General features: G+C 43.2%; 1 protein-coding gene across 3 annotated transcripts in view; it reads left to right on the forward strand.

Annotated features, from left to right (window-relative positions):
* The first annotated feature begins 1711 nt into the window (after window positions 1-1711).
* LMO3 (LIM domain only 3) overlaps window positions 1712-16774 on the forward strand; it is a 60119-nt gene continuing 45056 nt past the window's right edge. The window contains exons 1-3 of one of the 3 annotated variants that reach the window (XM_015629099.2): window positions 1712-1904; window positions 2122-2187; window positions 9666-9879. In XM_015629099.2, coding sequence (XP_015484585.1) covers window positions 9674-9879 — 206 coding nt within the window. In that variant the 5' untranslated portion in view covers window positions 1712-1904; window positions 2122-2187; window positions 9666-9673. Of the gene's footprint in view, window positions 1905-2121; window positions 2188-3171; window positions 3298-9665; window positions 9880-16774 lie in introns of those variants that run through there. The other 2 variants (XM_015629100.2, XM_015629097.3) reach the window with 2 other exon arrangements.

Here is a 16774-nt window from a genome sequence, read left to right on the forward strand (position 1 = left end):
CCCTCTTTTCTTCTCCTTCTCCAAGTGCATTGGTGGAGAGAGGCACACACACACTCACACACTGCTGTATTTCCAGAGTGGTTGTGGCAGAGGTAGTCTATAAACAGAGGGAAGTGAGGCTCTCCTGAGCCTATGGGTGCCTGCAGGAGAGGAGCAGGTTTCTGTCAAGTTTGGCTTTTCTCTATGTGCAGATCAGATCTGCAGAAGGGGGCTCTGTTAGTCTGCTGCCTCTGGTTGTGCTTTTCGGGTTCTTGCTCAGGTTGGTTGTGGCTGAGTTTTGTTACTACTTAGAGGGAGAGGGGGCAAGGGATTTGTTCATTGCACAGTATGCTTGTTGCAGGAACCTCTATATATGTATATTTATATGTATTAAAAAAAAAAGAGAGAGAGAGAGAAGCTTACAATGGGGGAGGTGGGGGAACCTGTCCTAAACATATACATTTCTGAGGTTGCTTTGATTTTTATTAGAGCTGCTGGATTATACGAGGGAGGGGTGTAGATGGCAGAGCACTTCAATGCTTTTAAATCTTTCTTGGGTCTTGAAAGACTTCTATAATATGAGTGTCATTCAAATTTAGGGTATATTGTAAGCTGACATCTTTCAAAGCTTTGTGGAAATCTAGCGTGGTGCTTCTAATAGCAGACAACAGATATTCACTTTGAAGTCTGAAAACTGTATTCACAAATTCTTAATCTGGTCTTTCTCCAACTGCAGATGGCTCTTAGAGGAAGATGCTTTGGATTTTTTTAACTTTATTTACAGTAGGCTAGGCTCAACATCTTTATTATAAAACACGAAGGAACAATCATCTGTGAGCGTGACTGAATATCAAAGTATGCTCTACCTCTCGTGTGCTTGCATGTCTGTCTGTCTTGTGGTCAAGGGTGTTCAGCACCTGTAACAACCCCCCTGTCTATCATTTCCCCCCCAGTTTCCAACACTAGGTAGGGAATAAGTGTGTGTCTTCAGCTCCTGGGACAAGGATGCTGTAGGGGGGAAATGGCTTGGCTTCCTTCAGCATTCAGCTTGAGAAGTGCAGCGAGGGGGGTGGCATGTGGCAAGCGGGGCCCGGGGGTGGCACAGCCGGGGACGGTGCCGGGGAGCGAGCGGGAAACTTTCACAGCGGAGTTTCCCCTGCTTCCTGAGCAGCTCACATCTAGCACGGGGAGAGGCAGAGTTTTCACCTTCAGGGATTTTTCTCATTACTCATTAATAGAGAGATATGGATCTTGCCCCTTTTTTTTTTTTTCTTTTTTTTCTTTTTTTTTTTTTTTTCTTTTTGCGTGGGCAACTTCTGGTTTTGCTGAAGCCAAGTATTTTGGGAGGAGTGATGGAGGGTGGGGGGCGCGACTCTCCCCTGGCTGCCCGGGTCTGCTCCTGGAGCACTCTTTGGGAAGGTGATCCTGAGCCGCTTCGGCAGAGGTCACTTGTGTGTGTGTGTGTGTGTGTGTGTGTCCCTGGTGTTTGTGTCTAGCATATGCATGTGGTTTTGCTGACTGCACTTGCAGGCTTGTAAATTTTCACCATGGGAAATTACCAACAAAGCCCAATCTGTCTCCTGGCTGCTTTGCACTTTCCGAGGGCGGCTGTACTTGAGCGAGCTGCAGAACGAGAGAGAAAAGCGAGAGGGAGAGAGAGAGAGAGAGAAAGGGGGAGTTGGGAGGGGGGAAGGGGGAGAGGAAGGGTGGGTGGGTGGGTGGAGGGGGAGAGAGGTAAATAGCCTTAAATCGGAAGGGAGCTGCTTCTCTGTGGTCTTCCACAAGAGCTGCCTGGGCTCTGCTGGCTCAGTAATAACTGAGTGACCTTTTCTTTCGCTGTATTATGTCTGGCTGGTAAGGGATTGCATTTTGCAGCTGATAAAGCCCTGACTTCATTCAACTCGGCTCCTCACACGCTGCTTTAGGTAAGTTGTCTTCAGCCAGGACGGAGACAGACAGCCTTGGACTGCAAGATACTAAAAGGAGGACACCTGTAGCTCGGATGCGGTCAACACAATTACTTGGCGGATCCTTGAGGACCTCATTATTTTAAACTTAAAGAATAGCGATCTCCCTCCCCATCTCTCCCACCCCCTCTTTATTTTTTTCCCCAAACAATGCTTCTTTTTGACCTTTTCCAAGGAGAAGAGCTACAAAGCAGCCACTGTGCTTATTGAACTGCCTCCCCTGTATCGCTTAATTGAGAAGGTAAGTGAGGCAACTGTGTACATAAGCTTTGGGTCATTTGTGTATGTGTGCCTGCATCACTCTCTCTCCCTCTCTCTCTCTCTCTCTCTCTGAGTCATAAGCCGGGGCTGCAATACACACACACATCTCCGCACTGCAACTTTCACTCGAGCTGCAGCTCTGCTGAGACTGTTTTGTTTAAATCATGTGAGGCTTCATTATTTTTATGATGAGACATGAAATACATGCAAGCAGAGGATGCTGAGCGAAACCCATCCGACTGTACGTCTCGAGAAATAGCAGTCAAAGTTAACAATGAATTGCAGCCCCACCGCTACACCCCCCCCCCTCCCCGCTCCCCCCCCTCCCCCCCCCCCCCTCCCCCCCCCCCCCCCCGTTATTATTGTTATTATTATTCTTGCTTCTTCCAGAGCTTCTCGAAACATGCTCTCAATTATCAAGGGAGTCGGTTAATTTCCCACTCCCCGGCTTTAATCCACAAGCCTCCCCGTACAGCAGTTTAATTTGCAGCTGGTTCGGTGCAGGGTTAACCCTTTGGGCCGAGCGGAGGCAGGAGCGGGGCGGGGAGCCCGGGGGGCAGCGGGGCCGGCAGGGACGCGCTCCGCCTGCGGGCTCCGGGCTCCCGCATCCTGCCTCTCCCGGGCCGCCGACAGGGAAGGGCAGCCAAGCTGGCGTTGTGCAGCGGTACTTCTGGCTGCGAGCATTTCTCTTTTCTCCTCTTCTTTTTTTTTTTTTTTTTTTCCCCCCCTTTCTTCCCCCCCCTCCCCTCCTTTTCCCTTCCTAGCGAGCACGATACGGTATGCTAACGCCGCATGTGACAGTTTAATCAAACCCATTTGTTACAACAAAGCTAAGAGACCGCTGGGATTATAGGCTTAGGGCAGAGTTAGGGGAGCATGTGGCTGTGTGGCTCGCTCGGGGTGTGCCGTCCCCCCCATGCGCACCCCGGCCCCGCCGCCCCCCGCCCCCGCTGCGGCGCGCCGCGCTCCCGCTCACTTGACCCCAGCCGAGGAAGCACTTGCTACTTTTGCCGGGATTTGGTGCTTCAATGAGAAGGAGCTCTCCAGGCGCCCGTAAATCAACTCATGCAGAAAAAGGAGAAAAGTTTTGGTAAGGCGGCGGTGGCCGGCGCGCAGCGGTGCGCTCCCGGGGGGAGGCGGGGTGGGGGCTCCTCTTTTCTGTCCTCTCCCATCCTCAGCGCTCTGCCAGCGGCTCCGTGGCTCCGAGGAGACCCCAAATGCCGCTTCCTAGGACAGCTCTGTAGGACCGCTCCTTAAAGCGATTCGTTTTGCTGGCTGCAACAAACATCGCGACGTGCGGTCCCCGACACCTCCCTCTCCCCATCCTTGCGATGCTCGGGAAGGAATTGGCATAAAAGGCTTGAGCGTCTAACTCCGGAAAGGGATTCTTTGTTGTGGAGTATATGTTTCTTATTTATTTTTTTATTTTGCATGTGAGCTGCATCAAAATTGAACTCAGTCTTGCAAATCTCTTGTTGGCCTTTGCCAAGCACTAGCACTTTGCTGCCATGGTAACTGTAATTAAACTGATAAGAGTGGAAAAATGTCAGTATCTCTGAGCCTTGCAGCTGCATTGGAGAAAAAGGGAATCAAATTGGTTCCCAGCACCACTGCTCTAAAAAAGGAGGGGGAGAGTGGTGGGAGGGGGGGGGCTGAGGGAGAGAGATGGGGGGGACACGCCAGGGGTAGGAACATAGCTCAGCAGCTCCAGCCCCTGAGATCTGGGTACATCTATTTGCTGTGCTGTCCCTTAGGGGGCTACAGCCTGCAGGGATGCTCTGGGCCAGTGAACAGAGAGAAACAAGCTTTTAGGCCAAATCTAGCTTTCAAAAAGAGAAGGGGGAAAAGAAGAAGAGAAATCTTTTGTTTGGTGTCTCTTGGCAATCAACTAGCCATGTTGGCCAAATTCTTTTAATCTGTATCACTGCTCCCAGCTGTGGGACTGCATTCCCATTTTTATTTTTTGCCTAGCCTCTTCTCTTTTCCTTTTTTTTTTTTTCCCATCCCCTCCTTCCCAACCCATATCCTTTATTTAGAGTGGGGGGGAAAAAAAAATCAAAAATAATAAAGAAAAAAGCAGATTCCTCTGTAGAAGAATGGGCAGGAGGTGAAGTTTAGTTATATACCACGGAAAATTAACTCAAAAGTATAGAGAAGAGGCTATATTCAGAGTGCTGAAATCCTTACTTTTATTTTTTTTTTTAAAAAAAAAGCCCGAGTGTTATGGAGTTGCGGTTACTTTGTTGTGTTAACTACAGAAGCTGAGACTGTGCGGATGAATGGCACAGAACAAGAGAGCATAATGGAGGCAATCAACCGTTAGGCTGGTTCACAATGCAATCCAGGCAATTAAAAGCTCACCAGAGTTTAAATGAAATGGTTCCACTTATTTCTGTGCACCACACTGCACAGGCTATTATTTATGTCTCTTTTTTTAATTATGATTTCCCTTAAACTGTCAAATAACTCAGAATAGCAGGGTCTCGGAGGCAATAAGAATTTTCCACTGAACAATTTACATGCCAATCTAAAACTAGTTACGACTCCTGATGTGCTACATATGAGTTCTGAAATGTTTCTTAGCTTCTGAAACCTCAACTTTTTTTTTTACTTTTTTTTTTTTCCCCGAGTCTGTGTGTGCTGCCCTGAATTACTGGAGCTCTGAATGCTTTTAGGATGAAGCTACAAAGTGGGAAAGCACCAGAAAAGTATTGTTTTTACCTTCTCCTAAACCCCTAACTCTCTTGTTGTCTGCATGTTGTCTGTCAGTTTGCTTTTAAAGACTGATGCACCCAATACTTAAATTGCTCCAAACTGATTTTTCAATTGTTTTTTTTTTTTTTTCCTAAATAGAGGCAAGTTTGCCCTTTTGTGCTGTCTGTGCCACTGTCTTTGGTAGAACTGTGTGCATGCTTCTGAGAAAGGGGGGAAGAGTGGTCTTTAAAAGTTTGCAAGAGATCCAGTGCATATTGCCCAACTCTTCCTCCCAAGGACTGCCTGTACCACAAACAAGAACTGAGTTCTCAGTGCCTCATGCCACGCTCAGCACCATCAGGGACTAATCCCACTTACAGATGCTTCTAAATCACTAACACAATATAGTTCATTACATCAAATCTTCATTCCCTTTGATTTTTGAGAAGGATGATGATTTGAGCGAGATGGATTTTTGTTCCTCTGCCTTCCCCGGGAGCCTAATTTAGCTTTTTCCAGCAACCATTCCTCTTTATCATGAAATCATAGTTACAAATCAGTTGACAGTGTTTCATCTCACGATAATAACAATAAACAGGGAGGGGAGTCAGTTGCATCGAACTTATTCGGGGAGATCGAGAGAAATCTGAAAACCTGCAAGTCAGGTTTTTAAGTTGTCCCTACAAAAATCCTAAAGGTGGTGAATGGTGATGAAGAAGTCTTGTTCCTGCCACAGCTCTGCAGTTTATGTGCAGTATCCTGGGGACTGGGGGTGGAGGAAGGGAGGGAGCGCAGGGAAGGATAGAGGAAGCCCTTGAAAGCGTATTGGGGTGAAATAAAAAGGGTTTGTTTGACAGTGACAGACTAGGCACTGAAATTTCTCAGTTCTGAGAACTGATCTGCTCTGTGATGCAGAGCATGGGTAGAACTCTGCAGAACTGAAGGGAAAGCTGGGTTTGATTTTTCTTCTTTTTTTTTTTTTTTTTTTTTTTTTAACAGCCTGGGTGTAGCACTTAGGGAATTGTATGATGTTTTGAAAGTGTTCCATAAGCTCTGCTTTCCAGGGGGAGGGGGAGAGGAAGGCAGCAGGGCTGTGCACTGCCACCTGATATTTCAGCAATGAGCAGTTTGGATGGGCTTGTGGGTGCTGTCAGCCTCTGAAAAGGCCCTTCCCATGTCCTAGGAAATAAATGAGTACTTAAACCGCAGCCTGTGAAAGGCTGGCTGACAGTAAGCTGCAAGGTATTCTTATTGCCAAATTAAGGGAGAGCTAAAAATACACGAGCACGTATCTGGAGAGTGCAACTGCATCGGAGATCTTATGGGAATGCTAAAGGAGAGAGAGATGGTCTGTGAGGTGATCTGCATCAGGGTGACTCGTGCAATACAGGGGAAAAAAGTAATAAAACGTTCTCTTGTCAAAACTAGGGGATTGAAACTGGGCGTGTGAAGAAAAGGACATTTTCAAATTTGGAGATATGTCAAACAGTTCTTGACTTTGTTTAGAACCCTTCTACACTTCCAAAAAAAATGACCTTTTTTTTTTCCTTTTCTCTTTTTTTTTTTTTTTTTTTTCCTGCAGTAGTTTGGGGATTTGTAAGTAATAAACTAGAACCAGCTTCATTGCAAGTAAAGTGAGAACAGATCAGATCTATCAGAGGAGAAAAGCATTCCTTCCTTCCAAAAGCTGCTGCAGATAGAATCCCTAATCTGAAGGTGCTGCCAGTGGGGTGTCAGGACCACCTTCTCTCTCTCTGCCTCGGGAAAATAGGCTTGCAGGGTTGCAAATACTCCTTCCATGGGGTGTTTGCCCCTTTGCAGTTGTCCCTGCAAGAGGGTTTATGGCTAAGCAGGGTGGATGACAGGGCTCTGCCTACTTTCCTCCTGGGGCAAGTATCTCCAAAGCTGTGCAGGCTATGTGCAAGCTGCAGTTTTATTTGTAATACAATAACCTCATGTTTGCAGCATATACCTCGGGAATTATCAGGCTTGATTACTGCAATCTGCTCAGACATTCACTTGTTTGGCTGTGTTTCTGTGGCATCTTGTTCCCTTCAGACAGCTCAGGACAGTAGATCAGCCTGGATCAGAGACTGTCAACCTCCACTCTCTAACCCGCTTCCTTATCAGGCGATGAAATTTTTACATTAAGATTTTTTTCGTTAAAGCCTTTAACTGTGTTAGCTCCTAGTTTATTCTGGTTTCCCTCGAGCTAAAGATTAAAGTCCTAGAACAGCCCTTCATGCTTCTAAACTTTTTTTTTTTTTTTTTTTTTTTACTGAGTTACAAGAAATTTATACAAATTGTGGCGGATTTTGTGCATTTGTCCTCTGCATGGCCAAAGAGAGGGTCGGGGGATAAGCCTGTTGTTGGCACCTAGTGGATATTTACACTCTACTGTGAAAAGGAACATTACAGATTAAGGCTTTTCAACCAAGTGATGTTGTTAGAGTTTCAGCAGGAGTACCTTTACAGTCTGGTATAGGCTCCTTACCAAAAATCTCTGGTATTTTCACTGCCTTCAGTCGTTTATTTGTAGTCATGTTACTTTGCTGTTTCATGGTTGTAAGCCTGGATTCAGGGGAGTCAGCTGTCAATTGAAAGTGCTGTAAAGGTTCAGCCTTTGTCTCATGGTGCCTTCTCAAGAGGAAATGTGAGTGTTCATTCCCAGACCTGCCCAGCACAGGTCACTGGATCTCATCCTCCCCCTTGGGAATGAGAGACAGATCTTAGGAGTCTCTGCCTGGTGAGGAGCTATGAGCATCAGCTGGGGAGTGATGGGAGCAGCAGCACTGACAATTTTTATGCAGGTTGATAGACAAATGCAGACCTCACACTTGTGTCATGAGGTTTAGAAGTTGTGCAGCAGCACTGCCGGGGTGCTTTGGGGTGTCTGCTAGCAGAACTGCCTGCACACACCACACAACAGCTCCTCCACCAGATAAATGTCTCACCCCAAGCTGTGTGTTAGGCTGCACTGCAGAGAGGAGCAAGGCTGCTGTGCTCATATGTCACAATAAGAATTACTATTTTAATTCAGCCATCAGCTTTGCAGGTGGGACTTAGGAGCTCAGCTCGGGAACGCTGGAAAGTCACTTAGCTGGCCATGCAGTTGCTGCACTTCACATAAATGTGTGTTCCACACATACCTGTGTGGAGATCCCTGGGATGCCTCAGCCTCTTTGCAGCTCTAATATCCACAAAGGCACGCTCTACCATCGCTTCAAGTGTTGTGCTGGTTTTCGTGTTTTTCTTACGAGGGATTTCAAAAAAGCAAACACGAACCAAACCAAACAAGTTAACTCCAGGTAGAAGAGTGTTCATCATCAGGGGCTCTTGAATTTGTCATTCCTTGCCATGAGACTTTATTTGGCCTTTCCCAGTCTCTGGATAGTAATAGGGTTCCAAACCCCAAATGTTGGAGTAGGATTTGCTTGTTCCCCAGTCTTGACAAACTCTCGTTGCAGTATTCAGATGCGGTCTAGTGAGTAGCATCTTTTTGATCTTTTACATCCCTGGCTCCCAAACAGTGAGGTAACCCACTATTGAACAGCGTGTCTGCTCTTCCCTTCTCTCCTGTGCCTGCTTGGTGCCCACTAAAATATCCACAGGGCTATTATTTTGCTTATCCTAAGAGATAACTGTGAGAGAATTAGTCTGAGTGCGCTGGGATTGCAGCTAGCCAGGGAGACCAGTCTGTGAGCATTTTGGGGCAGTGACCTCTCCCCATTTACTGTAAAGCCGAGGGCAATTGATTTTTGAATGGATCCCTGGAAGCTGGCTGTGTTGCTCTGAGTAACATCGCTCAACTGTGTTCCACTTTTCGCCGGTTCTGTCCATTAAACAGTGTTTCAGGTGTTTGAATGGTTTTTTAAATGCTCTCAGCTATTACATCAAAAGGTGCATATATACTTAATGGACACTACTGTACTCCTTGTCCCGAAGTAGCTGTTGGCTAAAACTGGGATTGGAAAGCAGGACAGCATTTTTTTATTATTTTTTTTTCTTTTTTCCCCTTCACAAACTAGAACCTGTCTGACCTTGTGCAGATTATTTTAAGTCAGATTTTTCAGAAGGTCCTTACACTGCAGGTTGTGACTGGCATTGCTGGTACTGAAGTCTTTGGAAATCTCATCGCTTCATTAACATGTCTAAAAAGAAATAAAATATTAAAAAACAAAACAGCCTTTTGCCAGCATCAAAATTTCTGTGTCAAATCTCTCAGACACTCTTGCTCCATGCCTCTAATAGCTCCAATCTTCTTTAAAAACTGAAATGCTTTTATATTTTATAAAGAGAGCATAAATAAGTCCAAATATGTGGATTTAACTATGTTTGCCATAGGGATATCCTGTTTATTTAAATTTTGGGTTGCTAAGTATTGTAGATATGCCGTTTATTTAAATTTTGCGTCGCAAAATATTGGATACTGTGGCTGAAATTGGATAACTTTTCAACTGGACTGTTTTAATATTTCATGGGGTTTTTTTAATCTTATTTCTTTTCAGCAAAGAGACCAGGTAAATGAGGTGTTAAAGAGAAGCTGTGGAACTCAGAGCAGTGGAAGTTCCTGCTCTCAGATTTATCTTAGCCTTGTTTTCAGCTTGCTGTGGACTGACTAGGTTATTTTATCCGACCTACACCATTGACTTTTAAATGAACTGGGTGTGGGGGGAGCGGCGAGGTGGAGGGAGAAAAGGGAAGGAGATTTTGTACTTGGGAGAATATCTATTTTCAGTCTTCTCTTGTCTTACTGTATTTCAGGTATACAAATGCTCTCAGTCCAGCCAGACACCAAGCCGAAAGGTTGTGCTGGCTGCAACCGTAAGATTAAAGACCGATATCTTCTAAAGGCCCTGGACAAATATTGGCATGAAGACTGCCTGAAATGTGCCTGCTGTGACTGTCGCCTGGGGGAGGTGGGCTCTACCTTGTACACCAAAGCCAACCTTATCCTTTGTCGCAGAGACTATCTGAGGTAGGTCACGGCCTTCTTCAAACTTGGGAAATCTGTTCGGCCCTTCCTGCGGGCCTGCGGGGCCGGGTCTTGGTGGAGGTGAGGAACCAAACACTGAAATGTGGAGGTTAAATTAAAATCTGGGTCAAAGAGTGCACACAGGCAGGTCGTGGAGGTGGTTGCCAGATTTCTGATGCTGGTGCTGGTGTAGAAGAGGGTGATTTTCCCCTGCTTCCCACAGCGCTGTGCTGCTGGGGAGGCGGTGGTCTCCTGCTCACCCTCCTCCTGGCAGCACGGTGGTGGCCAGGTGTCACAGCCTGAGACCAGACATGTGGCTTTCACCCAGTCTCAGGGCAGGGTTGGACCCCTGTGGGTGAGGAACATTTCACCCACCTTCGCTTTTGTCCTCTTAGTTTGCCGAGGGATTTCATTTGTGGCACTCAAGCTTTTAGGGCACTCAGCTGCTAGAAGCTGGACCAAGATAAACCACTGACTTCCCCATTTTTAATAACCACGAGTCTGGGCTCCAATCCACTCTGCTCCTGGTTCCAGTTGGTGGCCCAGGTGGGATCTGGCTAACCTGTGGCCACTTGTTAGAAGTAGCAAATCAGAACCTGATTTCCATCTTCCTGCTTGCTTGTGGACCCACATTCCCAAAAATACTTGAGGAATAACTCATAGCAAAGTGCTGGTGAGCAGCACCAGGATAGTTTATCTTCACATTGTGTGTCAGTAGGGCTGCTTTGCAGGATATAAGTTTAACTGGAAAGTTGAGTCTCCCTGGGCTCTCAATGATAAATAGAGAGAAAAGGCTCCTCTAGGGTGATTCCGAGCACCTATTTCCCATAGTAACACCTTTCCTCCATTCCCTGTAGAGGGGGTCTAATGGGAATAGCTGCTCCAGGCTAAGGTGAACCTCTGGGAATATTTCCCCTGCCCCTTTAGTGAAGCCTTTTCCTTTTAAAGGGACATCGAAGTCACTAATACATTGGGGAAAAATTAAAATTCTTTTTGAATGCGTTAACTTCCAAGTTCTGCTTAAGTACAGGTACCAAACAGGAGGTTCCCGCACCCTGATCAGTTCCCAAGTTTTATACCATAAGCAGGGTGGAACAGGAATCAAGACTAAAGCCCTAACAATGATTGGTACTCTGGCTCTTCACATAGCCAACTCTAGAAAAAAAGAGTAGAACAAAAACCTTCACAAACGCATGGTGCATTTGTTGAGCTTGGGCTGAAAGGCAGATCAGGTTCTTCAGATGAGCTTAGACTACTTAATGGTAAAAGCATTCTGCTATTAAAGCTCTGAACTGAACCCAAGATAGCACAGAGGCTGCATCTTAAACCCACTGTGTTAAGGCTGCCAAAGTAGTAGGTAACAAAACCTCACTTTTAAAACCTGTTGGAACAGAAGGGAATTGTTGTACGTGAACTTAGGTCTCTTGTGGTCTTTAGGTAAATGTGTGGAGAAGGGGTTTGAAAAAGGTTTTGGTGCGAGGAAGTAACATCCCAATTTTGAAACCCATTTTAATAATCTTTATACAACAAATGCCTGCAGGAGGGAGAGAACTGCTATGGCTGTTTCATCTGAGTTCCAAATTTACAGGAGACTTTGAGCTTACTGAATCTCCCAAGTGCTTGTGCAGCAGATTTAATGTTTTGAAATCAAATGTTTAAAATCAAAACCAGAAATGATGTGGTAGGAAAGATATGAGCAAAGCATTTCCCCAGCACAGATGCATTCACACACGCTCTTGCTCTCTGGTCTTTGAGGGTTTAACAGGAGTAAATATTTTGCTAACAGATTGTTAAAACTCATACTTAGTGATTCAGAGAAAGGAGATTTTTTTTTTTTTTTTTTTGGTCTGTCATGATCATATTCAAACTGGTCTTTCATTTATTTCTTCATACATAGCACCTTTTACTTTTGCATGTGAAACCAGCACACATGAGAAATCCTATAATTGGTTTTAAGATGTTTCTGATTTTTGTCTGTGGATTTATTGAGTCTTAATGAAGCTATTTTGTTAAGATTTTTTTTTTATTATTTATTTTGAGCGATACTTGTGAGTGCATAGATTTAAACTTGGTATTTACACTAAACTTCAAACTGATGCACTTAAGGTAATTGCAGACAGTCATTTGCCTCATTGCATCTTATCTACTTAGTTATGCAGTGAACCTATAAAAGTGATCTTTTTAGTGCTAATACACAAACTAGTTAAATTTTCTCTAGCTTCGTAGCCGAATAAGCTTTCATATTTAGCAACCCACTAGATATGAATTTAAGGAACAAATTGCATTGTACTAATGATCACATTAGAGTTCGATTATGGTTTCAAACTATCTTCTTAGGGTTTTTTTTTCTTTTTAACCATAAAGGGAGTCTTTGCTGCTTATAAAACTGTTCTGGCTTCCTATTAATTTATGTGGTGCCCTCTAGAGGATATGTGGCTTGAACGATACTATAAAGAGTAAAATTGCTTATTAACTTGTCTCTCAGTGTTCATTATGCCTTTCAATAAGACAGGCATTCTACAGATGCTACAAGCAATCATGTAGCCAGTTTGGGTGCTTTAGCATTCATGTTTAAGTTCATAAATGGTGTGATTGTGTCTCTGCCTGTTTGCAAAAATAGTTCCAGTATCTTTCATTTAGAGATGCCTGCCAGAAGAGCTGCACCCTCCCTCAGCCCTGATGCACGCTCTCGTGCTGCAGTCGAGCCCTGAGGTCCCCACTTTGAGCTTCTTAGAAATACTCTGTATCTTCAGAACTTCAAAACTTGCTTTGCTTTAGCTGTCTCCTTTGGTAAAATTAGTTAATTATACTGCATTAAAACCCTTTTCTCCAGATTGGGAGGGATTGAGGGAATGGAAGGAATCTTTAATGAGGTAATGAGCTTGAAAGATGCTGCGGGTGTGGGAGGCCTTGCCCTGGAACCTGGCTGATGTCAGGCACTGGGGTTGTTCCCGAGGTGGCACAGGACACCGGGGTGTCGGGGTGGCCGTGGCAGGAACGAGCTCAGTTTTGTTAACGAGGACAGGAACTGACCTGAGTAAAGAAAGGGCTCAATGTTAGAAGTAACACACTCTGCGAAAATGATATGCAGAGTATAATTCCCCTGCAGGCCTCTTCTTCTGCTTATACACTCCTGGGTTAGAAAGTGAAGACTTAATTTCAGGAACTTAGGTTTACGCCAATATTTCAGGTCCATTTATAGTAAGTGAAATATGCAAGAACTTTTTCTTTTTCCTCCCCTTCCTGTCCTCCAGAGCTGTACGGTGACATCTTAATGCATCAGCCTGTCTGTCCTCTGTCCTCTCTTCTGACTGGCAGCGTGTCCATTTACAAGCACAATATTCCCTTTGAAATCTGTCATTACTGCCATTAATGACCAGTCATTATGTTAACAGCCCTTGGGCTGTTAACATGTCAAACTGGTTGTTAACTGGAATGTTATTACTTATTTAAACCGCAGGTATGAGTTGTGTGAAATGTGCTTTGGTTGTGTGTTCTGGGCTGCTTCTGCTCAAAACAATAGGGAAACAGCAGAGCGTTTGCCTTTGGGGTGCCAAGGGATTTGCTTTCTGTTCCATCTGCTCATTTGATTTCTGTGTATTTGTGAGGTTCTCCTACCCCTGGGCAGCCTCCTAATTTCAGGTGCAGCTCTATGCAATCCCTTCTCTCTTAGCCTTGCCTGCAAATGGGCAGCCGTGGATGTTTCCAGATGCACGGTAACGCCTGCTGCACATTTGAGATTAATATCTGGCCCCTAGAAGTGTAAAATAAAAGACCGACAATTACATGTAACTCAGTTGTATTAAATAATGAGCTTCCTCGGATGCAGCAGAAATATGAAAGTACAGCTGTGCTAAGCTAGTTGCAATGTAGGTCAATCACCCTTTTCACTTAGGTTTTTAACTACGCAAACCCCGCTGAGCGACCAATGACTACAAAGTGCTGTTTCATTCCTATTTAATTTTGGCAGCATTTTACTGAAGAGCAGGCATTCATGCAGCTAAATTATCTTTGCCGTTTCTGGTTTTAACTCCAGCTCCATGACACTAAATGTTGGAGTGCATATCTCTTAGTAAACACAAAGAATATGGTTTCTGATATATATATTTTTTTTTTTCCAAATCCATCTCTTAACATGGAAATTGAATTAGAACTTTTATTACTTTTTGCATAATTTCCCTAGCCAGGCAAGCAAGATCATAAGAAAAGGATTAACAAAACTAATATATTGGGGTGGAATTTTTTGCCCTTAAACACATCCAGAACCTTATTGAAAATAGGGAGAAGGATGACGGAAAGTCTATCCTCTCCCCCCACTCTTCCCCTTCCACCTCAGTATTGATACTATTTGTAAATATACTGCAGACTTTAAAATACCATGGAACAGCTATGAAAATGAGCAGATTGCCATTCCTGAGGAAAGGGACAGAACACATTGGGGTTTTTTCTCTTCCCCCCTGGCTGGTTGAAAGACCTGAGAAAAGCAAAGTCCCTAAAACTGGATATTGGAGAAGATGAGACTTGACCACCGAAAGTAGTCTTCAACCATAAGCATTACAAAGATGCTGCCTCTGTAAAATATTTACCTTCAGTGCAGACTGAAAAGAGCTGAATTTAGGAAGCAGCTTTTTCCTGTACAACTGCTCACACTCTAAAGGCAATTATTATTTAAAAAATTATTGTGAAAGAGTGCTTAGAGAGACTTAAAATGTCCTGTGGCCCGGTGCTGATTAGCAGATCCCATTCCCCTCTCGTGTCACGGGCAGTATTGCATGCACCCAAGATACCAGCTTGCTTAAATGCATGTGTAAGTACTCTGTGTGGATATTTTTGTGGGTAGTGGGTTATAAATCGTTTTCAGAATGCCTCCTCAACGTGTTTCTTGCCCAGCTTGATTAAATAAGGGTAGACCTTTGAAGATTTAAGCACTCCAGGTTTTCAGGAGTATTGAGGTCTTTATGGAAGTGAGGCTTTATAGAGCACCACTTTCTTCACTAAAGCTTTTTAGAACTGAACCCTTATTTATACACTAAAATCCTTGTTGAAATGCATTAAAACATTCAAGGGACTAGTAGTTTGTAGAATATGCCCTAAAAATATTTTTAAATACTTATAAAAATGGTAGGTGTAGCGATTAATTTGTTCTAATTTTGCTGTGTGTGATTAATGTTCTTCTAAATTTACATAAATGGTGTCATTAAATGTGTCTTGGAAAGAGGAAAAAAAAAAAAAGGCAAGAATACTCTGTCTTCCACTAATTACCAAAGGTTTTGAAAACCTCCAAACACCTTAACAGTTCTTGAAAGGGATAAGGAGAGTGATGCACACACGCACAGTTAATCCACCCAACTTGCAAAGAATAATGCTTTTGATTTAGTTACACTCTGGCTAGTTTAGCTTGTTCTTATTTTAGCTCATCTGTGATAGCTTTTAATAAGAAACATTCAATTAAGCTGTTAAAATTGGTGTTTAAGTCATGTTGAAATGCTGTGAAATGTGTGTACTCAAGTTTGACGCTCTTCAGTAGTTCCATGTGTTTCCCCATATCTGCTGGTATTTTTTTTTCTTCAGAGCTGCCAAATTTTTAATAATTGTGTTATTTTTAGTGGCTTAAAATACACAGTTTAATTTTCAAGAATGTGAGTCTTCCCTCTTATAAGGCTTCTTGAAAACCAGTCGCTTCTCGTGTGTTGTCAAAATACCTCATTAATCCCCTGGAAACGTTCAAAGAATTTCAGGAGACTTTTCAGATGAAAGTACCGTGCCTCTTAAAGCCTGTCCTACAGCTCTTCATTACAGCACTACAGTGCCGTGTATTTTGATGGAAAATTATTTTACTACAAAGGTTTTGCCAATACAGAGCAGCTCAGTAAAGCTTAATAAAAGCAGTGATTTTTGGGGAAGCTGAAGTAATTCTGCAGTGCCAGAGGATGGGATAAAGTTCCTGGCAAAAGAACAACGATTCTGTAGTTCTGCTTAGTATTTCCTGTATTTCCTTCTTTTAAAAGAAATGTGACTTTCTTGTTTTCATCTTTGCTAATTTTTAATTTTTATTTTTTTTCTCAGAAGTGATTTTGTGACCGGTACTTCTTACGAAATATCTTTGAAATAATATCTATAATAAAGTTATTGACTTCAGGAATAAATATTATCAATTGCATTGTCACACGGGATTTGATATCAAAGGTTTAATTGCAAAATTTCTGAACTTTTGACCAGAATCTCATGTGAAACAAAGCATCCATGCATAATGTAGTAGAATTATATTTAGTTCAATAGCCTAACAGAGAGATGCTTTTAAAAAGTTCTGATTTCTGCTACGTATCTGTTCCTTAAAAAATTGCACATTTATGTTTTTTTTTTATTTGTTTGAAATTTTACTTAATTTTTGGAGACATTTTACACTGAAAACTGAAAAGAAACCCTCAAGTCTCTACCATGTAATTAAAAGAAATGAACTGAGTTTTGTTACTTGCTATTTACTGCATTTTTCAAGCCTTCCAGAAAAGATGTAACATTCTTTCTGGATGTGAATGTTTGAATAACATGTAAAAATCAAAATGGGTTAACATAGTTACACACTTCCTTAGCCCTCCTGACTTTAGAAATTCTTTCTTTTTTAATTTCTCACTGAAATTAAGTATTTTCATGATGGATTTGGAAACCAAAATACACGGTGTGCAACCTACAGTTTCCAAATGAAACTGGTCTTAACTATGGCAGTCCTTAAGAATCCATATTCTGGGAATACCTTATTAAATACATTATTTTTTTGATTTTTTATTTCCCAATAGATTCCTTAGTATGCTAATGGATGACCTTTTAATAAATCCAAGTAATAGTTATACATTTGGGGGATTTTTGGTCAAAACATTCTGGAATTTCTGAAGTTTCTCAG

The sequence above is a fragment of the Parus major genome, chromosome 1A (genome assembly GCF_001522545.3).
Source record: "Parus major isolate Abel chromosome 1A, Parus_major1.1, whole genome shotgun sequence".
NCBI classification, from domain to species: domain Eukaryota; kingdom Metazoa; phylum Chordata; class Aves; order Passeriformes; family Paridae; genus Parus; species Parus major.